At 39.0% G+C, this 21,811-nt stretch overlaps 3 protein-coding genes across 3 annotated transcripts; 1 reads left to right on the plus strand and 2 right to left on the minus strand.

Annotated features, from left to right (window-relative positions):
- Positions 1–6,106: 6,106 nt before the first annotated feature.
- On the minus strand, positions 6,107–6,852 carry LOC307024678 (uncharacterized protein). The gene is made up of 3 exons (XM_079659002.1): positions 6,696–6,852; positions 6,402–6,593; positions 6,107–6,285 (listed from the first exon to the last, which is right to left on the minus strand). The coding sequence occupies exons 1-3, from the start codon at positions 6,751–6,753 to the stop codon at positions 6,131–6,133; spliced, it is 405 nt and encodes a 134-aa protein (XP_079515128.1). The 5' UTR covers positions 6,754–6,852; the 3' UTR covers positions 6,107–6,130.
- A 337-nt stretch (positions 6,853–7,189) lies between these two features.
- On the minus strand, positions 7,190–14,712 carry mtfp1 (mitochondrial fission process 1). The gene is made up of 4 exons (XM_079660480.1): positions 14,553–14,712; positions 10,281–10,408; positions 9,819–10,051; positions 7,190–9,289 (listed from the first exon to the last, which is right to left on the minus strand). Exons 1-4 carry the CDS (start codon positions 14,620–14,622, stop codon positions 9,223–9,225), a joined length of 498 nt encoding a protein of 165 aa, XP_079516606.1. The 5' UTR covers positions 14,623–14,712; the 3' UTR covers positions 7,190–9,222.
- Positions 14,713–16,067: 1,355 nt separating this feature from the next.
- Positions 16,068–21,584, plus strand: lman2la (lectin, mannose-binding 2-like a). Its single transcript, XM_079660747.1, has 9 exons — positions 16,068–16,264; positions 16,615–16,733; positions 17,338–17,455; positions 17,537–17,619; positions 17,761–17,793; positions 18,304–18,465; positions 19,207–19,321; positions 19,743–19,865; positions 20,070–21,584. The coding sequence occupies exons 1-9, from the start codon at positions 16,075–16,077 to the stop codon at positions 20,210–20,212; spliced, it is 1,086 nt and encodes a 361-aa protein (XP_079516873.1). The 5' UTR covers positions 16,068–16,074; the 3' UTR covers positions 20,213–21,584.
- The last annotated feature ends 227 nt before the right edge of the window (positions 21,585–21,811 follow it).

The raw sequence follows: 21,811 nt of genomic DNA on the forward strand, positions 1-21,811 counted from the left end.
AGCAGTGCCAGAGAGAGAGAGGCAGAGAGAGAGACTTTAAATCACAGGACGTCTGTAGGTCTAACTCTTCTTAGACTGTCATCCACTCATTGTTGTGTTTTTTAACTGGCACGTCCAGTCCTTCTGATTTTGCTATCAGACCATTTGTCTGCCTGTCAGTTTAATGTATATCCACTGTTACTCTCTAAATATAGGCTTTGTTACCTAGTTTCCATTTATATGCTTGTTTGATGTCTATCTACTTTCATTTCCTGTTATAAGGTCTGCTGCTAGCAATTATTGTAATTATCAAATAGTCCGTTGTTCCTTTCTTTGCAATTGATTAACCTATAAAATGCCAGAACATGGAGACAAAATGTTCAAGAGGCATTTTCTTTCAAATGCACAATGATATATATATAAAAAAAGAAGCAAATGTTGATGTTTAGAAAGCTGAAACTTGCATGCTTGGCAACTATGAGAAACCTTTCCACTCCAAATTATGGCTGAAATGTTATGCAAAAACTAGTAATCCTTAAGGCAGGGGTTCCCAAACTTTTCAGCACGCGACCCCCAAAATAAATTTGAATAAATTCTACAGATGGCCAGTCCGCTCCTGAAAAATGTCTATGCACACGTTATTAATATAATTTTTTTAAAATTAATAATCCATTTTTTAATTAATTTCCATTTTTTATTTGTAATCATCTCGCGACCCCCAGTCAGGATCTCTCGACCCCCACTTTGAGAACCCCTGCCTTAAGGCACAGTCCATTGTTAACAGTGGCAGATGGATTTAGATAGACTTATTCTATAGCTATAGATGGCAATGTCAGTCTGTCGGTCAGTTAGTTGGTCTACTACTTTGGCTCAGACTGAAATAACTCCACAACTATTGGATGGCTTGCCAAAACATTTAGCACAGACGTTCATATTCTCCAGAGGATGACTAAGGACTTTAAAGAACCCCTAACTCATCTTCTTGTGAAACTGGCAGGTCGACAATTATGTTTCCTGTCAACCTGATGAATTGAAAAAACATAACTTTACTCATATTCATGGTCCCCAGAGGATAAATCCTATACTGAATTCATCACAGTCACATTCCCTTAAGAACCAGCATTTGTTTGTCATGTTTTATTCCTTAAAATGTGGCATATTTACTAACATAAATGTTCTCCATAGGATAAATCGTAACAGCTTTGATCCACTGACCTCTCATGTAACACCGACATCTAATAATGTCTAATAAGTTGGTCATCGTGCTAATTAGCTAATGTTAGCATGCTTTCATGCTAAACAAGGACGATAACATATGTAGGTATTCTTCTTTCGCCTGTCCTGCCTTGTGATGATAGATGCTCCCTCCCTCTGTACTTTGCTGCTAATGACTGTAGTGTACTGTTTCTCTGTTGGCACAGGATGCACTCCATTGAACATGATCCTCTCTCCCCTGTGAGCCCACTACACCCAGCGTAATTCATCCTGATACTGGTTCTGCTCTGGTGTGATTTTATGCACATTTCTCAACGTGCCAAAGATTTGTCTATGAGCACGCAATTGAATTAGATGGAGCACTCTTGTGCTTTTTGGGCTTTTTAATTAGTCTTGTTATATCAAAGGACACACTGGAGGTGACAGCGTGTTTGTATACCTGCGTGTGTGTGTCTCTGGGTGTGCCAATCATCTGTGATCTCCAATGATTCACTCAAGCACTGTGAACACTGTTGTAATGGTGTTTCCGCAGCATATTGATTTCACGATGAGCAGACGATGTCTTTGTAGGATTACTCGAGAGAAGGGAAATTAGATGTTATCTCAAAACAACAGAAGATGAGGAATCATATGGTAAGTTATCTGATTTTGGAAATGATGTCAAGCTGTCAAAATCACTGATACACAGATGGTATTTGTGCTACAAGCCTCATCGTGTTGCGGACAAGGATGATTACCGCAGAAATGCTGTAACTAGTTAATCAAGTGCAAGATGGGAAAGAAAAATATAGATTTTAATTTAAATTACAAATAGTAGCTTCAAATTATGCAGGGTGGGAGATAGCCTGAAGGTTAGATCAAGGCCTTTAATCCCCTGTTGTCCCAGTAAAACTCCTCTGTGGCCACTATAGAAACCTGGTTGTGTTGCATATTTCAAACTGCAAGAAGAAGAAGAATATAGCCTAAGCTGCGTGCTTCGCCTTCATGTAGACATATTACCACAGATAGTGTGCTTTAAGTGACCAGCCAGCATTTCCACTTCGCTGCTTTCTCTGATGCCACCTGAACAGAATTCATAGGAGCCTTCAAGCTCCTCATACATAATGTATCGCTGAAGGTCTGCTCAGTTTTCATGTCCTCCTAATTCATTTCACAAAGAGAGAGAGAGAGCATATAGAGCACACAGCTTGTTTCAAATGTGTCAAATCAGGAATCATCACTTCATCACTGACGGCTCCTTTGTTGAATCCAGCGCTGTCATGTTGCTCTTTGCTTGGCATGGATCTTTATTAAGCCAATAAATATTGATCCACATGATCTAGGATTCATTCTAGTTTCACTCGGTCAGAAGAAAGGTCCTGATTTCATAAGGAATGCTATGGGTCCAATAGCTTGTTTTCTATTATCATTATTTATGATCATTAATGTGAACTGCTTTCACATGATGTGTGATTTCCTCTTTGACCCTGTGTTTTAAGCCTAAATGTTGATTGTCTGTTGACATATTTATATTAATTATTTCATGCTCACTTGTATTTCCAAAGATGCTGTTTCAAAAATAAATCACTGAGTACAATTCCAGTAATGTGCTAGTCTCACCCCCCTCCAGAGATTGAAATGTAATTAAATGAACATAACAGGGTAATCCAGCAGCAACTGATATTTATTAGTTAAATGCACAGTGACACGGCACTGGCCTTGCCCTTCATTTTTTATGTGGCCGTGCCTTATTTCTTTTGTGGCATGATTTGATGTGCAATGATTGTCTTTTGTTTCTCTTTTGCTCAGAGCATAAAATCACTGAAAAATCAATCCAAACATAGCCCGCTCTTCTGTTTCTCAAAACGTAGCCTTCTGCTGACCTCAATAAATCGACCAGTGAGCGTTAAACATTTCAGTTGGTGCCCTCAAAGTGGCCTTTCCACAAACAGTCCTTAACTAAAGGGGGGCACCGAGAGCTGTGTGTGTGTGTGTGAGAGAGAGAGAGAGAGAGAGAGAGAGAGAGAGAGAGAGAGAGAGAGAGAGAGAGAGAGAGGAGCAGGAGCAGGAGCATTTTAGTAACCATTATTGAAGCCCTAATAGAATTATGGCCCATTGCCCATTACTAATGATTTTACTTGATGTTATTTTAAGGGAAGGGATCCTGTTGAGTCTGTCATTTATATTGATGCCAGCTGAAAGGTGAAAGCGAAAAAGTCAAGGGTTATTGCTCTAAAGATGACGATGTTGTCCAGCACTAAAATATCCTGTGTGTACTGGAATGGCACCATCTTTTGTTCCAGAGGATAAACCGAATTGGCTTTGGTGATCCATTCACTTTTTCTTTAGCACCACCATGTGGGTTTGAGTTAGACATCTTAACAATTATTGGATGGATTGTCGTTACATTTAGTGTGCACATTCATGTTCCGATCAGGAATGATTTTGTTTCTGGAGCTATTATCGGGTCATATATTTCAAATTGCCCTATCATTTTGTTTCTCAATAAATACTCTATAATGATTTCTCTATCATAACTTAGCTCTACTTTAGCGGTAATAAGTGAATGTTAGCATGGTAAAGCATTTGAAACTGTCTGGTTCGGGGTTGGTTCGGTTTAGCCCCCTGCGACCATGATGGGATATCCCAGCATGCACCAGGCAAGAGCTCTCTATTCCCCAGTATCTTATTGTAACATGTAGCTTTTCCCATTTTTAATCTCTACTGAGGAACTGTTCTGCTTTGCTGCTTTCCCTCAGATTCAGTCATCTCCAGTGTCCTCTGCTCTCATGTAGCAGATATTATCTTATCTCAATTTGTAATCCCAACGTTGCACAAAAGCATTGAAGAAATTAGATCTCTGTTTTATCTATTCAATCACCTTTTAGCACCTGTTCCTATACAGGGGCAGGTGCCTTTGAAGGGGCAGGTGCTTGAGAGACACAAAGGGGTCTAAAGACTTAGAGCCAAGAAGGTCCCCCCCCCCCCAACCCCCCATTAACAAGTTGAAGTTTAAACAAAAGGTTCTGTGTCTTACAGGAGGAAAGGGAAAAGTTAATTGCCAAAACTGAATTAAATTTAGTTTTGTGTTTACCCATTATAGTATGCTTAACATGGTAATCTAATAATCTGGACACAGGGTTAAATGAAACATATTGGCTCGGCCACTCTGTATTTGTATGGACCTTCAAGCAAGAAAATAAGATTTACAACCAATTTTTGAAAAAATAAATTAGCCATGCAACTTTCTTGTATTCAAGATATTAAAATGGAACAGAATAATGCACACAAGCTCAGTGAACTAATTGCAAGGATAATAATTTTTAACACAACCTCATAGCAAAACCAAATATGCATACAGATAACCAAATGGGTTTTTTCAATCAGCTTCTCTGTCAAAATATATTCAGTAGCCTCTTTTTCATTCCATTAGACTCAGTGTATTTTCAATAACAAACATAATCCAGTTTTGTGTTGCCTTATGGAAAAAATATTGAATTACATTTCTTATATTGTATCAAATATATTTCCTCAAACGACAGTATGCTGGTTTATAAAATAACACTTTTTTCACATTAAAGCATAAATATGTCACTTTCGCTTTATCTGGACCAACTTCGGTCCGATAAAGCGAGAGTGAAAAATATGTATGCTTTCTTGTCCTGAGTGCAGCCTTGTGCTGTATGGATATCAGTGTGGGGGTGGAGGCATTTGAAAGGCTTGGGGGGAAAAAGCGGTGAGACGAGTGAGAAGGAGAGAGGGAGGTCTTTTGGCCACTTGTGGCCTTCACAAGCCGGGCACAAATCATGGAGGGACATGGCAATCTGAGTGACAGATGAACAATGCTCCCATTTTCCAACCCCCTGCGAACAGGCCCATCCATCACGGGAGGGGAGATTAATTCAATTCATCAGCTTTTTGTCTCCTTGGGCCCCCTAATGCCACCTGATATTGCTCAAGGGGGACTTATAAATGTGTGTGGATTTGATCTGAGCCCGCTTGCTTGACACCAAATTAAAACATTACTCTTTACTTTTAGCAGTACATGGGTATTGCCAACAGCCTGCCATAATGATGAATTTTTCTGAACAGGAAAATGTTTGCCAAAGGCAGAAAACAATAAAACTAAACTGGAGTTTGAAAAAAAAATGAGAAGAGCGCAGGATGGTAGTTACAGAAAAGGACCAGGAAACAAAGGTCAAATCATGCCTTTTATGCTACTTGTATAATTGAGGCACGCAATATGCAAGAGCTTCACTCAATGAGCAATACAGATAACTTTGTTAAACTCATGTGTAGGCAGTTCTCTCTCAACTGGTCAACTAAAGAATGGTAGTTCTAAACATTCACAAAAAACAAGGAGAATCATTTGGTGGCATTTAGGCACATATCCATGGATTCTCTTAATTATCCCAACATTTTATTTTTGCATCTTTGGCAGTTATTCTTTAAGGTAAAAACTGATCTTGGAGCAACATTTAAGCTGGTAAATTTACTGTAGAGTCAAATACAGAGTTTACAGTGTGCATATATGCAATTCTGTCAAATTAGGTGGAGCATGGCACCAACACAATGTTAGTGATGACCTCTAGTGGCCATTCCCAAAACTCAACACTATGTCCAGAAAATTGTTTTACAGAACCTTGTTTTCCCATTTAAATCATGAAACATCCAGCCTAATCATGGAGGTACAGGTAAAACACTGGCGTCATCAATATGACGCTTAACAGCTGTTCCATTTACATTAATGGTCATTCTGCTTGCACTTCCACTCACTTCCTCTGATGCACTTCCTTGCCAGATCATTTGGATTTAAATAGAACAAGGAACAAACATCAAAGTATAGCCCCATTTCCAGACATACAGCCTCACAGACAGTCCATGGAATAAAGATCCAATTACATAATCACAACATGAAACTTCTTGAGAATAGTTCGTATACAGAATAACTTTATTTTTAAGCATTATTTCCCTTCTGATGCTGATAGTGAATCCTGCCTCCTCTCCAGAAACACATGTAATAGGACATGCTCAGACATCCCACAACCGACACCAGCAGGACGGACACTACCAGAACAATTTTCCACACTGCCAAGTCTTCCTCTCCTGACCCTGAGAGAAAACAAACAGAAAAACACTCAGTGAATGCAGTCTGGAAAGTGCAGGTTTAACAAAAATGACTTTGATGGTGTAGTTTATAGATGCACTGCTGCCTGCTACTAGCCTACCGTCTTCCTTCATGGCATATGGATCTGGAGTAGTTGGCATATTCAAGTCCTCCACTGTCCCCAACTTAACAGCTCCTGGTGGGTACTCGGGCCAAACAGACTCCTTTTCTGGTAGATATTGGTCATACGTGTCTTCATACTGTGGACTGTCATCAGGGATCACCCACTGGCTCTGGATGTACTGAGGAATGACTGTAGTAAATGCAGCAATTTCAGCAGGTTCCTCCACAAATAAAAACCTGACCAAATGTATCAAATCCTCTGCTTAAAAGAAGATAATAATGTTCTGCTTACCTGACTGGGCAGTAGATGAGGCCAAAAGAGCCACGAACACAAGATTAAGAACCAACATGACTGTGCTTACTGCTGCTGGGATTCCCTTTTGCCCTTTATGTGGCCACTTGATCTGAAGAATAGGGATCAGCTGTGGCCTCCTGACTCAATCAAGATAAATCACTGCAGCTGGGCTCTTAATTTGCCTGGTCTGCGGTGCCTATGGGTGCTTCAATTTCATTGGTTAAACCGCCCTCTTTCATCTGAAAGTGAGGTAGGTTAGCCAGGAAGCGGAAACTGTGGCTGCACAAAGAGCAAGTTGTTGTGCTGCCACTTGTATCACAGATAGGTGTTTTCACTGAAAGGCCCTGAAGCAGACTAGATTATGCTTGTTGTGTTTTCACAGACATAAGAGTGTCAATCATTATGCTATAAAATATGCAAATTGGATCTGCTCTTACTTGTCAATATTCGCATTGTAGGAGAGGATGAACTTCAGGATTAAAACACAAAGCTTTTCATAGATCATTTATTTCACAACAGATTTTTTTTCTCCAGCATGTCAGAAGTTGTTACATAATAGGAAAACTTGAAGTCCATTGTAACAAGCAGTGCTTCAGTTTTCAACAGCTGCTTTCACTTTTGAAAAAAAATAATCTTCACATTGTGAAATATAACAGCACACGGAAAACAAAGAATGAGGTCGGATTTTTCTCAGTTAAGGCTGAAGATGTGACTCATAACACCGCCTTCCGAACACACTGCCACATAAGAAAATGTTCAGAAACCTTTACAATAAAAAAAGTTTGGGACATTCTGAAATGTTAAGTTGACTATGGATATATAGATTTTCACATGGGATACACTAATGTGCTTCTTATAGCAGGACAAGTGTCATTAATACAAACACGAGTGGTTGCATTATATTTAAATGTCCCAGTTACAGGCCCATCATGACACTTTAAATGTGTACACTTTGGGGTCTTTGTTGTATACATGTCTGCTGTTTCTGCCATTACAAGTCAAATTGCCTCACATGAAAAATATCTATGCCCGTAAACAAAGTAAAGTAAGGTCTGTGCTTGAGTGAACATCCAATATTGCCATACTGGAGCTTTGAGCATTTGTTTCAATGTTTAAAAACAGCGATACAAAATATCATGCATTGTGAACCGATCTGGTTATTAAATATTAAACATGTTCACAACTTTTCAGCACACCCCTCCATAACAAAGTGAACCACATCTTTCATAATAAAGAGAATGGGATGTGACACAAACACACTTAACAAAATTATTGCTATATGGATACACTACAGTTGTAAAGTTGGCAATTATAACCATTCCTAATACAGCATGTTCCTCTTGGTGACAGCTTATCCAAATATCCAGCTACATTTACTTTCAGAGTTTTCCTTTTTATTTCACTTTATGTAACAACATAACTTTTGTAAGATATTCACTTGCATAGCTCAGCGTGAGATACAGTATTTGACTTGGCTCCTCAAAGAAAATAAATGAATAATACAAACATACAGTTTTGGTTCATTCTAAAAGAATCCCTTAAACCCTTTTCTGCATAGCTCCAGCACTGACCTTCACAAGTATTTGAGGAAATCAGCACTAGTTGTATTGTACATGTTCTAAATGAAAGTAGTCTTCCATCAGTGATAGATGTCTGAAACAGGTGTGTCAAACATTTCCCAGACAAAATAAGTTTTGCATCAATTTCGTTTTGCTACAGACTTACTGACCAACATTTTGTTTAGTATTAGTGAGAAATAAATCAAGTACTTGTGAAGTTCAAATGTAATGTTACTAAAAGTGTGCTTAGTTTAAGAAAACCATATATCATTTAGAATAAAATAGATTGTAAAAAATGCTTCCAGTGCAAACTTTGGCTCCCATGACCAACGAAAAGGTAGAATGAAACAATGAACAGTCAGAAAACACTAGAAACACTCTTCAAAGTAACAGTAAGGTTGGTTTTCAGAAAGAAATAAAAAAGACAGTCATAGATAAACTTTATGTAAGAAATGCATAAGAGTGACTTTATGGCAAACTGGCTCTTTTTTTTGGCCTGGCGTTACAGTCCTACAGAAAAACAGCTAGAGAGGATTTGTGTTTAATGTCCTTAACATCTGGACATGAGGCAAGTTCTCAACTCTAAACCATGAGGACAACTGTGAAGGATTTGTCTGTGAGGAACATCACAACCATATAACCGCACACTGTATCCTTGCCGGAGAATAATATATAACGCAGGGTTTTAACTGTGAATATTTAAATATAATTCATAATATAAATATATTGGTGTCGCTATTCAGATTGCCCTGAGAGGTTAAAATCAAGGTTCCCAAAGATTTTCATGGAGCTGGACTTCACCTTTAAAACCGTTACATACTTATATCTGGAAAATATAGTTTATTAGGCGTTTCTTAGACTAACTGTGGAGTATTGCTCTCTATGAAATGATTCTTCACACGTCTTTAGTGCTTCACAGAGTGGAGAACCAGCGCAGGTCTACAGTATATCGACAGGATCAGTCCCTATTTGTGCTTCTCTTCCTCATTGTAGACCTTCCGAATGCTCGCGTCAAGCAGGTAATCCACTCCCCTAAAAGGCACAGAAAGTGGAAACATTGTTATGTTGGACAAATAATACAACATTTTCCAAATAATTTCATAAAAGCAGAAGAAATGTCTTAACATTTTACTGTGTTTCTACTGTGCTGCTGTTCCGTGTTTGTGGCACCACAACTTAGTCACGTGACTGAACCTGCCATTGGTGGTAAGGCCGACATCCTTTTTTTACTACTTGATAATGAACGTCAGTGTAAGTGTCTTTTAAAAATGTTCCTCTTAAATCATAACGTGTACATATGCAACATATTTAACAATTTGGTACCATCCAACTTTCCATTAACACGTGACCCTGTTGCCTACCGAAAAAAAGATAGGATTTTTATGGTTCGGTATTGAAGTCTTCCATTGTAAGTAGTTTATTTATAATGAAGGAGAATTCTTTACAAAAACGATTTGATGTCATTTTATTTTTGAATATTTTCAGAGGCAGATTAACATATTACCTTTTAAATCTAACAAATTGAGCAAGATTCCATGCAAAGAAACAAAGGTGTGCCAACCTGTCAATAGGAGAGATGATGAAGGGGATTGTGGACAGGCCTATAGCCGTGGTGGTCCACTTGCGGACAGGCAGGGGCAACTTGGTGGTTTTCCCCAGCAGGTGCAGTGACGCAGCACACACACGGTTAATGGTGAAGCCCGGGATGATGACAGAGGCGAGGGCCTGCCACACGAACGTGTCGACCACAGCCGCCGCTACCCGCGTCGTCTTCCCTGGGTTATCCCCGTGGGCCTTCAGGGACAGATTCAAAATAAGAAAGTGAGGAAAGTCCCAGCTATCACACTGATGTTACAAATACAGTAGGTTCACAAAATCATACAATAGTTTCAGTCATACATTTCTAGTTTCTCTTTTTAATCTGTTTCTGTCAATGCCCCAAAGGACGCCTTAGATCAATCTTGTAGTTACTTGACTAATATGAACAATAATGAAGATAACATATACAAAATGATCGTCTCACCACAGCGGCTTTCTTCCCTTTGTCCACAGCATCAGCAGTAACGTATACACTGGCCACAGCATAGCTGCCCCACACGAAACTCTTCGGCACTAGAGCACGGAAAGCCTCCCCGACCTCATTGGCATAGCCTGTGGACAAATGCACAAGTGGAGATAAGTCTTAAACCTTTTTAGTCTCCTTAAATAAATCATAGCATTAGTTAGCGACCCCTAACACGAGACAAAATTCTATTTGAATTTGATTAGCAAAAGGACATTTCTGTAGATACATTTCTTTATCCAGAGTTCCTTTTTCCCTGTGTAATGAAAATCTATTAACATGAAAGCCCTAGGTACTTTACATTCATTAAAAGAAAGGCCATTCTGAGTAACAGGGCAGTGCATTAATACTCAAAGCTACATTTTCAGTGGGGTCTCACATCTAGGAGCACTCATGATGTGAAATTGTAGCTCCTCCAAAGCCCTGCCTCTTTCATATATCATGAAATATAAAGTTGTCTAATAAACTTGAACTTTATCTCCGACACTGTGGCAGTGGAACAGAGAGAACCATTTGGGGAAATGAAGTAATACCCATTCCACAAGGTTTGAATAGTTGAAGTGCACCTATTAAGAAGTCACCTGTTCCATCCCCCAAAGAACATGTCAGCTGCTGGTAAGATTAACTCCAGTCACACAGGAATATCATCTTGGGTTTGATGACTCTATCAGAGCGCAGTAAAGTCAGATTCTGCTGCTGCTGTCTATCTGTGGTGCTGCTGTCATAACTGAGGCAAGCACTGTGCAAAGACTGCACTACATTGTGCTGAAAAGACTAAGCGACAGCCAGTGAAAACCTGATGGTGACACTTTAACTCGGCTTCTTTTATTCTCCGATTAAAGCAATCAAATCAAAATCAGCTTCAGATAAGTGGATTATCACAGGATACACACAAGATTGTTATCTTAGGCGTCAACGATTATAATCACTGTACTCTGTGGTTTAGCAATATCTGGATGATATCAATCTCTCACATCATTATTAGGTGCTTTAGATGTGTCACTTTCAGCTCTATTTCTTCAGTCTCACGTTCTACCACAGCCCTGGCCTGATGTTACCATAAAGTGTCCCACTGACTTCCATGCAAAGTTATATTAAAATATGGGGAAAGGAGAGGACTTGTATCTGCAGATGCTCTGAGTTGAGGTGTTATTGGTTCATTTATGTTTACTATTTTTTACACATGTTAATACTGAAGTACATTAGCTTAACACACTTAACAGAAATGACATGAATGGCAAACAGTTTTCTCTTGTTTATATCAGAGTAAGAGATGAATAAGAGAATAAGAGACAGCTTCACAAAGAGAGAAACCTCGCATTACAGCTTTGTTTTTCCAATTGACTTTAAGAATTAGTGAAAGAGTACATCAAACTCTTTAACCTTGAAATGTAATCATTGTCAGTAAAGTTGAGGACTAAGCAGTACCCAACATGTGTTATAAACTACAAACTCAGCACTGACTAAAACCACAGAAGCTTATTTTAGCCACTTAGTGACTCAGGAGAGAGAAAATGTATGTACATCACAACAGCAATCACAGGTGCAATAACTATTAGGCTCAATAGGCCTAGCTGTTGCTCATTTCCCTAAATGTTGGTAAAAGGCTTTTACACACAGGATATGTTGACATCACAGCGGTCACAGTGTTTCAGTTTCAGGATCATTGTACTGTGCATGCTGACTCACTGTCATGATTTACTGGGATACTTGAATAGATCTGAGCCATTGTTGCTGCACTTTTTCCAAATATGACAAGTCCTAATGTTAGGGCATCAAAAAAAGATAGAATAAGACAACTTTATGAAACTTGCTCATAGCTCTAGACCGCTTTACCTTTAAAACTGCAGCACTGAAAATGTCAACAGCAGCTAAATCTGGAGCTCCAGAAGCACCTGTTAGCATAAGGTGATAAGAAGTATAATAAAACATGATAACAAGGACAGGCGAGATAAAATTACCTTGCAGTATAGCACTCGGGTAATAATAAAATCTGCCATGCCCCGGCACAATAGGCTTAGGTCCAATTCTGACCTGAGCAAAGGCTTCAGATTACTCTTTGTGATTCACTGTTTGCCCTTCACAGCAAGGCATGATGGTGGAGAGTGTGTGGGGTAGGGCTGCTCAATTCATCGTATTTTAATCGAAATTACGATTATGGCTTGCAACGATTACGAAAACAACGTAATCGAAATAAAACGATTCTTTTTTTTCTCCTTTTTTTTTAAACTACATTTTTTTGTTTTTTGGCTTGACAGTTGAATTGTACTTAAAGTTCAGGGTAATCAACTGTTAAAAACATACTGTTCAAATGTTTTTCTCTAATGAATGGATGTTTTCAAATTAAATGGATAATCGTTTTTAATAATCGTGATATCAATTATTGACCCAAATAATCGAGATTATGATTTTCGCCATAATCGAGCCGCCCTAGTGTGGGGTATAGTTCACAATTAAAGTAAACATAAAGGAATTAAAAGAGATACGGAAACAAGAGGGCAAATCCTATTGATGACTAATGTAATCCAACAACAATTAGCCCACTAATTATATTTCCACCAAAAACCATATATGTCATCCTCCCTGACACAATGTTTGAGTTTGCCCAACTGTCTCAAATACATTATTAGATCCATTTCACTGGTGGGGGAATGTCAGTGAGTTGAATACAAAAGTATGTGATTTGTTCCCAAACAAGACAGGTACTGATCTCCTTGGGACAGGCAGCTCATACAAAAACACGTGGGTTTGCTATCCTGGCTCCAAAATGGTGGAATGAGCTCCCCATTGAAATCAGGACAGCAGAAAGCTTACACATCTTCCGGCACAGACTGAAAACTCATCTCTTTCGACTCCACTTCGAGCGATAGAATTATTAACAAAGCACTTATATACTAATAAAATGACTGGCTTATCTAAAGACAGTTGAGTAGCACTTGAAATGTTTTAGCTCTATGAAACCTGATGTACTTATATGATTCTGTTTTCTTCAAGTTTGTATTTTGTTGGTCGATCGCACTTATTGTAAGTCGCTTTGGATAAAAGCGGCAGCTCAATGCAATGTAATACAATGAATGTGTTCTTTGGCTTTTCCTTCCCACTCTGTTAGAGCAAGTTCCTGCTTTAAGACTAAATCCAGTCTTTGTTGCATAACCACTATCTCAGTTTTTTTCCATAGCAGTAAAAAATGATCTTTTCCAGACCTGCAAAAGAGTTTCTGGGAATCAAATGCTGCAAAGGAATTATTCTCCGCAAACGTGTGTACAGATGCATGAAATGTGGGAAATCATTCCAAAGAGGAGTATATAAAATGCATAGTGTAATATTAATGTAAAAGAATAAACTTTTTTTTAATTATAAGCCTGAGAGGAAGTACAAGAGGAAATCTGACAACCCCTGAGAACGGAAATGCTTTTCATCCATGAGTTGTACCATTGTTTTCACATTTTAATGTTAAACTCAAAACATGGCTAAATACAAACTGAAAACACATACATATAGTAGAACTGCTTTTAAATCGCTGTCAATATGCTTCTCAAAGGAGATGTTTAACTGCAAAGGCAGGAACATTAGGGCAAATGATTATGGTTTTTTGAATGGTGAAATAAGATTGTCATGACATAACATGGTCAGTGCAGGAGATTAAAGCATGTTCACCAGGAGGACTGCATGTACACGCAGTGACAACTGCTGCAGTGATGACTGCCCTTCAGACCTTTTTTCACTGTACCTTTCTCAGCCAACAGCTCATTGGGTGATAGTGTAACCAATCATTAATGCCCCTTGTGTTTCAATTAGAGTAAAACAGTAGGGGAAACAGGAAGTAAATTCTGCCTGCCTTATTTATCAGTCTGTTCATGTCTAAGTCATAAGGGCGTCTCAGTGTGGTTGTGACTCATTGTTTTAACTTGCAGAACAACCTTGATTGAGAAAGACCTGAGCTACAGTACACACACAACTCCAAAGCTAACAGTTCAAAAGCAGCTGAATATAGTTTGGAAACAAAGCACCAACAACGATATTGTAGTCCATTCTTGGACGCTGTCAATTTTTGTCCAGTAGAAACAAAATGACCTCGCTATAAATAGATATTTTACCAGCTATGCTAACTTTTAGCTAGCTAGCATGCAGCTCCAGGGTCATGACGGCTCCAGTGAGTTATTACAGTCGGAAATACAGTGAACGGAGACGCCACACATTTATACACATTTATACAAACACGTCAATACATACCTAAGAAGCGGACCCATGTGTCGCGATAAATGTCGACCGTTTTGCTTGTTTTTTCTTCAATGGGATCCATGCTTTCCTTCTGTTATTCCATCCCCCAGTGCTGTAAAACATACACTAGCAGTGTGAGCATTGGGTAAGTCGACACACCGCAGGGACAGTGAAGGGGGCGTGGTCTTCACACAGCATCCTGCAGAGACACGCTGCTCAACCTTACACAGGGCGGAGGCAGAACTACCTCTGTACCGCCTATGTCTTTCAGATTCTTTACTTTATTGATCATTTAAATTGTATACTCTGACTTGTCAGCACGTGACATGGCCTACAAGGCAAACATATTTAGTATTACGTTGAAAGAGATACTAGTTATTTTACAAATTGAGTTTTTGCAAACAAATCATATAATCAAATGTTTTCATATAAACATCAGACGGTTAAGGTTGGGGTCAGGGTCTCCGACCGGAAAACAGACATTAACATGTGTATGATCAGCTGTTAAGGTACGTTTATTTGCACAATGGTGGAAACTATTAATACATATATCAAAACTGAATGAATATGTTCTCAATCAACAACTGGAAGAAATATTAAAATACCAATTGTATTTTTTTTATAATTACCATAATAAAAGTACCGTTATGGGCAACGCTCAGGGGACTTAAATGTCCTAGTCTGCATTTGTTTATGTTCCACATTCCTAACATGGTTCTAAATGACAGTCCCACAAACAGGGTAGTGTTCCAGCAGTAGAGGACTGGCTGGTTTCTGTGGCTCTGGGCAAAATGTATAGAAGCTGCTATCAGTGGTCTCCTGCTGTGGGCTCTTACATGATGGGAGATCAACAAACAAAGAGCACAGGGGGTCACGTGGGCCAGTGTGTGCCCACAGTTCAATGTTGTCCTGGGGCCCTGCATGAAAGCGTGGGCCCTGCATGAAAGCGTTCTAGAGCAGTGGTGTAGCAGCTGAAATGCAAATCTAGGAGCCAGCAATGCCCAAAGCAGAAAGATAGCTCACAGAAAAAGTGAAGCATTCAAAATGATGTAATATAAATAAAGACATGTTGAATATGTCACAGCTTACTGTTTAAAAATAAATAAATGATTATAACCTACTGTAGTTTCATCTTAAATGTCAGAATGACAACAATTAAGCAGATAATCAATAAATGAGAGAAGGTACGTAATAAGCGTCAAATTACACATTATTCCACTTGTTATGCCTGGTTATGCCTCTTTAAAAACTGTCTTGCTGGTTTCCCAAAGAATATCTGGATTACTAAAAAAAACAGGAACAAGATTATTGTATTTTTGCTAATTATAGTCATCCCACATATGTGTAATACATTTACATATGTTATAATTGATAATTGTTCACATTTGGCTATATATAAACGATCGTACCGAACACCCAATAGAAAATGAGCATTCTGATTGACAGTCAAACGGACCAATGGTGATGAGCCATGTCACACAGGGAACCAATGGCAAGGAAGCATACCGTTCAGTGGGATGAGTTTTGACCTACGATGGCTGCCGCCAGCATTAGCTATCATTATAGGGAGCCCAAATCCCCATTTAGACGGAAAACAATGCCTTTTAAATCATACTGGACTTTCGCTTTTCTTATCTTTAATGCAGCATGGTGTTTTGCCGAAGATGAACATGAAATGGAGGAGTTTTTGAAGCGGGAGTATTCCCTTTCCAAGCCTTACCAAGGTAACAGTATTCGTTATACAGCCCACTGTCACTGGGGCAGGCTGACAGATGCTTCCAGAAGAATGCATTCAGCGATTAAATCACATATAAGCTTTAGCTCTATTTATTTTTACAATGTCTCGATTATAATGGCATGCTTTCGTTCTCCAGATAAAAATATCCCTGATGTAAAATGTAGCCTGTTACTGTAATAAAGCCATAGCCTATGTAATGTCCTACATTACATTGTGCTTCATTAGACTGTGTTTGTCTAGTTTTTCTCTGTTGTTTTGCAACAAAGCAGAGGCTGAATGAGCTCTATTTTGCTGTGTCATCTTTTTTCTTGCTGATGATGCTATTTGTGTGCTCAGGTGTGGGATCCGCAGGCTCCTCCCACTGGGAGCTGATGGGTGATGCCATGGTAACCACCGACCAGGTGCGTCTCACACCTGACAAGCAGAGCAAGCAGGGGGCAGTGTGGGGCCGCCTGGTGAGTAAAACATCAATTCACCCCATTTACCAGTTTTTAAGATCCACCAGTCTACTTGCAGTAACTCCTCCCCTCATGAATCTGGCCATTTGTTGAATATCAAGCAAGTTATCAAGAGTCTGGAAATATCAACACATATTTCTACAGTAGTGTTAAGGGTGGTTGTACTGCCTATGTTTAAGTATGGGTTTGGTGTGGGAAGATGTTTTGGCAACTGGGTTGGTGCTTGAGACAGCCTGTCATCTTCTGAGCTGTAATCTTATCTGTCACTAACCAAGAAAAACACATCATCTGCTGACCATGATTGTGTTTGGTAAAAAACCTCAAATCTCTAAAACGCTGATCCAAACACTATCTGACTCAACAGAAGACCCTTTTCCTCTTCTTTTTTTTACCACTGAGGGCTAACATGGACCAGCTGTTTCCCTTTTCGATTAGTATTTCCTCTTGACTTGACCTCAACTCTGTGACGCCTACACAGTGCTAAAGAAAACACTACTGAAAGAAAAACAGACTTCACCTTAACACATCAGAATTGTAATGCCCATTTGTTGGAGCACACACTTGATTTCAGGTGTTTTATCGAACTTGTGTGTGTTTCTAGCCTTGCCATCTGACAGACTGGGAGATGCAGGTGCACTTTAAGATTCATGGACAAGGAAAGAAGAACCTGAATGGTGACGGGCTGGCCATTTGGTACACTAAGGAACGTATGCAGAAAGGTAATCGCTATACAATATATTATTTACATAACTTTACTTATCTCTATTTTTTTATATATTATCAACACTATTCTTTTCCAGGTCCTGTTTTTGGAAATATGGACAACTTCACTGGCTTGGGTGTGTTCGTGGACACGTATCCCAATGAGGAGAAACACCTGGAGGTATGCTGGAGCAGTCACTGCCCAGATCCAACCTGTTTTTGGAAAGAAAAGCAGCTTTAAAAAAAATCATAGACGAGCGCTCTTGCAAATTTGTGTTTCATGGCTGTCTTTGTGTTCTTTTGTGCAACCTTTTGGAGTCAGGCGCAGAAGAAAAGATATACTCCTCGCACTCAGGTAATCTGGGTTCTTTAATATTTGATCACAATCCTATGTCCATTTAGCAGCCTCCATTAGTGCTTATCTGTCTGCAAACATAACCTCATTGTTGATTGATCCCTGCATGGTTGCCATGTTGTCTAACCGGAGTTAGATGAATAAAAAAAGCATGCAACTAAATGTGACATTCATTGTAACACTCACTACAAGTTTGTTAATAAGGGCTTTTTCAATTCAACCTAATGAACAGCAGCTTTTTTTTGAACACCAAACTAACATGGTCTAATTGCAACGGCTTACTTTTTTATTGAGATAAGTACTTTATTGATCCCAATTTGCGACATTAGCATTAAAAAAAAAAGTAGAAAAATATACATGTTGAATTACAAATGAACAGTAACAAAATATAAAGCAGGATATCATACATGTGGGGAATGGAATATTAAATGTGTGTGTGGTGTAAGATGAGGGACTGATTTAAATGATGACTATATCCTCATCGCTCCGTTTCCTTTCTGTGACCACAAGAGGATCTTCCCCTTCGTTCTGGCCATGGTTGGGAACGGCAGCATTAGCTACGACCACGAGCGTGACGGCCGGCCCACAGAGCTGGGGGGATGCAACGCCATGGTGCGCAACCTCAAACAGGACACCTTCCTCTTCATCCGATACGTCCGCCGCAGACTCACAGTAAGAGACTCTGATCCACGATATTACATTTGCCTAGCACACGACGACACTTCCTTGTGTGTAAACAGTCACACCTCTTATTAGCATGGTTGGCTGAGTTTGGCCTGGTCATATTTATTCAAGCTTTGTTTATAAAGTGTATGTTGATTGAGCATGCATGCTTTTATACAGCCACGCCTAGTTTAAGGTTTCACTGAACAATATAATAATTTAACAGGAACTGACACAAACAGAACAGATTAATAAAGAGTCGTTAATGTAAGTACAGGCAGGAAAGGCCCCGGGAAATTGTTGAGAATAGTCTGGAAATACGCTGTGATTTTTCAGCCAGGCCTTTGCAGACAGATTATACATGTCTTTGTCAGTCATAAAAAAACCTCTGATGTAATACTTTTGAGTAAACTAAGGGCTAAACTAAGAGTCTAGGCAGAAGCATATCACATATCACTTTAAGAATGCAAAGTTAGGTAACTTTGAAATATAAATGATTTTGTCATTGATACTTATAGATATTTATTTAGGATATTATTGATCACAAGCAACAAGATAAAACGATATTGGTATACGACTGAATCCTCCTTCAGAATAATGGAAAGAAACTAAGATTATTATGATATTATCTTTGTTTTTACTTACTCATTCAGATAGCACATTAAACCTATTTGGCAAAAGAACTGAGACGTGTCAGGCATTAATATCCAGTGAGTCTCTATACGTCACTGAATTGCATCTGTTGTTCAGGTGATGATAGACATCGATGGGCAACATGAGTGGAGGGACTGCTTGGACATACCCGGGGTCCGGCTTCCCAAAGGATATTATTTTGGAGCATCATCCGTCACTGGAGACCTCTCAGGTAAACGATCACCATGCCGAAAAGCTCCCTAATAAAAGTGTTTTCTCACCATCCAATTAAAGATGTATTGGACCATGATAAACCAACAGACACAGACAGACAATACTGTTATTATATATAATAATGTGGAGCCCCATCATTGGCGAAATCGAGAAAATGATCACAAGTGAAAACCTTTTTTATCTCACTATCATGGTAGAGAAGTGGAACAAGCCTGATTTACGAGTGTGTATCCGTTCCCCAAGTCCTCTTGTTCCCAGTTTTAAAGTACTTATTTTTCTCTCCTAGTTTTAATTCTGTCTAATTGATCTTATTGTCATTTTATTTTTGAACGTTTGCAGTGTGAACCATTTGCCCGCCTGTTTACTTCTTCTTAATATGTTTTCTAATAACAATCATATTTTCTGCTGCTCTTTCCTAGATAACCATGATATCATTTCCCTGAAACTCTACCAACTGACGGTGTTTCGGAATCAACAGGAAGAGGAAGAGGAGGAAGAGGAGATAACCATACCCAGTGTGGATAACTTTGAATTTCTTAAATGTAAGACACACACACACACACACACACACACACACACACACACACACACACACACACACACACACACATATTTGTGGGATCACCTGCTCTCTCCTTGTCTGCCTTTCTGCTGCATGTCACTCTTTCTGTAATCTTTAATTTATATGTTTTTAAAATAATCGTCCTCCCCTTTCTTCTCTTTTTACCTCCCTGACTCTCTTCCAGTCGGTCTGGTTGATGAAGGGATGAGTGGAATAGCCATTTTCTTCGCCGTGCTCTTCTCCATGCTGGGCCTCATCTTCCTCATCGTCATCGGCCTGGTGGTCTACAGCCACTGGAAGGAGAACCGACGCAAGCGCTTCTACTGAGAGGGACTGTGACAAAAACAAAGATGGAGGTGGTGATAGTGAAGACTCCTGAGGTCTGAGGACCCAAACCGCACTGAGACGCTGCTGTCGGAGTGCAGCAAGTTGTTTTTACCTGAGAAAAAACACTATATCGACAGGAGACGGAGTAGATGTATCACCTACTACTCAAAGCCATCGTCCAACTTTGCCATTGGTCGTTATGAAGCAGTAGGAAGAATTTATTTCTGTCCTCCGCCCGTCTGACACACACCAGCTCGGCCTTACCATCTCTGCCTCTCTACCTGTTACTTAGCATACGTGCAGTGTGACATCCCCGTTTGCTGTAGTTGACAAATAGGTATTTCTGAGATTTGTTCTTGTGTTTTTTTTTCTTTTTTCACTGACTTTTATGGTTTTCAGATATGATATATAAGTATCCAATGTTTTCCAATCTACAATATGACTTGAAGCGCTAACCAAATAGCACTAAAAACAATTTAGGCCATCCGTACTGTAGCCAAATGCTAACATGAGATGCGTTTGTATTGAATCATTTAGAGTATATACTATATAGTATGCTGTATATTCTAGTAGTAGTTTGCATGGCTTTCATTTAGGTTGTTAGTTATGAGCTGTTGCACATCATTGTTTACAGTATGCCTGACCTTTTGATGTGTTTATGTAAAGCGTATGGAAATCCGGCCTGTTTAATTGATGCATGTGGCAAATATGTGGCTGTTTCAAAGAAATATTTAGTCTGGATTTTTATTTTTAACAATTTAAAAAATATATATATTTAGATTATTTATTTTTAATTTCCCAAGATTTTATTGTAGTCTCAAAAGATTAGAGCAAACTCCTCTAAATATATTTAAAACAAATTAATTTAAATGTTGGATGTGTACTTTGCACTGAAGAGATTTTTAATATTAATAGACACAAAATTATTTATTATATAACTATTTTCCTTTTTGCTGAGAGTTTTCTTTGCACATTGTACACTAATATTCATTTGTGTTTGTGTTGTTTTTAACACTACCACTGCGTTTCTGTCATACCTCAAATGCTCTTACGAAGAACGAGTAAACATGCTGGCTCTGGAGGGAGCTGTTGCTCAGCGTTTAAGTTCTATAAATGTTTGCAGGCCTCGTGTCAACATCATAATCTTTCATGTGTTGCTTTGTTTTCAGTTGTGCAATAAGTGAGGACTTCCTTATTTCATGTAGCCACTTTGACAACCACCCAACCTTATTTATAGTGTGTTTGTTTTGTATGACAACCGTGCCTCATGTTTCCTCTGTTACCACGCCACGTGTTACATTTTTAACCAATGTGTTTGTCCTGTCCTATTTGTATTTCCTCATTAAAGACCAACAAATAACTACATTGATAATGTGTGTGAAGTGTGTTTTATGTAAGACAAAATAAATGTTCCTGTGTACCAGGTAGAAAATTAAATATAAACCACTTTCTGAAAAATAGTGCATTATAGAAAAGCTTATCAAACTATTAGTGTGCCTGAGCATCAACATCCTAATGTGTGTATGACATAACCTCCTGTCAATAATTCAGGCCCACTCGGGGGTGCTTTACACGAAGCCATGAGACCATCCTCCAGAT

This window comes from Notothenia rossii (assembly GCF_949606895.1).
Source record: "Notothenia rossii genome assembly, chromosome: 11".
Classification (NCBI taxonomy): Eukaryota; Metazoa; Chordata; class Actinopteri; order Perciformes; family Nototheniidae; genus Notothenia; species Notothenia rossii.

Bases quoted from the DNA above. Each gene is read 5' to 3' on its own strand.
- lman2la (XM_079660747.1), top strand. From the start codon at position 16,075: ATGGCTGCCGCCAGCATTAGCTATCATTATAGGGAGCCCAAATCCCCA. The intron at 16,734-17,337 runs GTGAGTAAAACA...GTGTGTTTCTAG, and splicing joins GGGCAGTGTGGGGCCGCCTG to CCTTGCCATCTGACAGACTG. The intron at 19,866-20,069 runs GTAAGACACACA...ACTCTCTTCCAG, and splicing joins TAACTTTGAATTTCTTAAAT to TCGGTCTGGTTGATGAAGGG.
- mtfp1 (XM_079660480.1), bottom strand. From the start codon at position 14,622: ATGGATCCCATTGAAGAAAAAACAAGCAAAACGGTCGACATTTATCGC. The intron at 10,052-10,280 runs GTGAGACGATCA...CTGTCCCTGAAG, and splicing joins AAGGGAAGAAAGCCGCTGTG to GCCCACGGGGATAACCCAGG. The intron at 9,290-9,818 runs GTTGGCACACCT...TGTGCCTTTTAG, and splicing joins ATCATCTCTCCTATTGACAG to GGGAGTGGATTACCTGCTTG.
- LOC307024678 (XM_079659002.1), bottom strand. From the start codon at position 6,753: ATGTTGGTTCTTAATCTTGTGTTCGTGGCTCTTTTGGCCTCATCTACT. The intron at 6,594-6,695 runs GTAAGCAGAACA...CATTTACTACAG, and splicing joins CTCATCTACTGCCCAGTCAG to TCATTCCTCAGTACATCCAG. The intron at 6,286-6,401 runs GTAGGCTAGTAG...GTTTTCTCTCAG, and splicing joins ATATGCCATGAAGGAAGACG to GGTCAGGAGAGGAAGACTTG.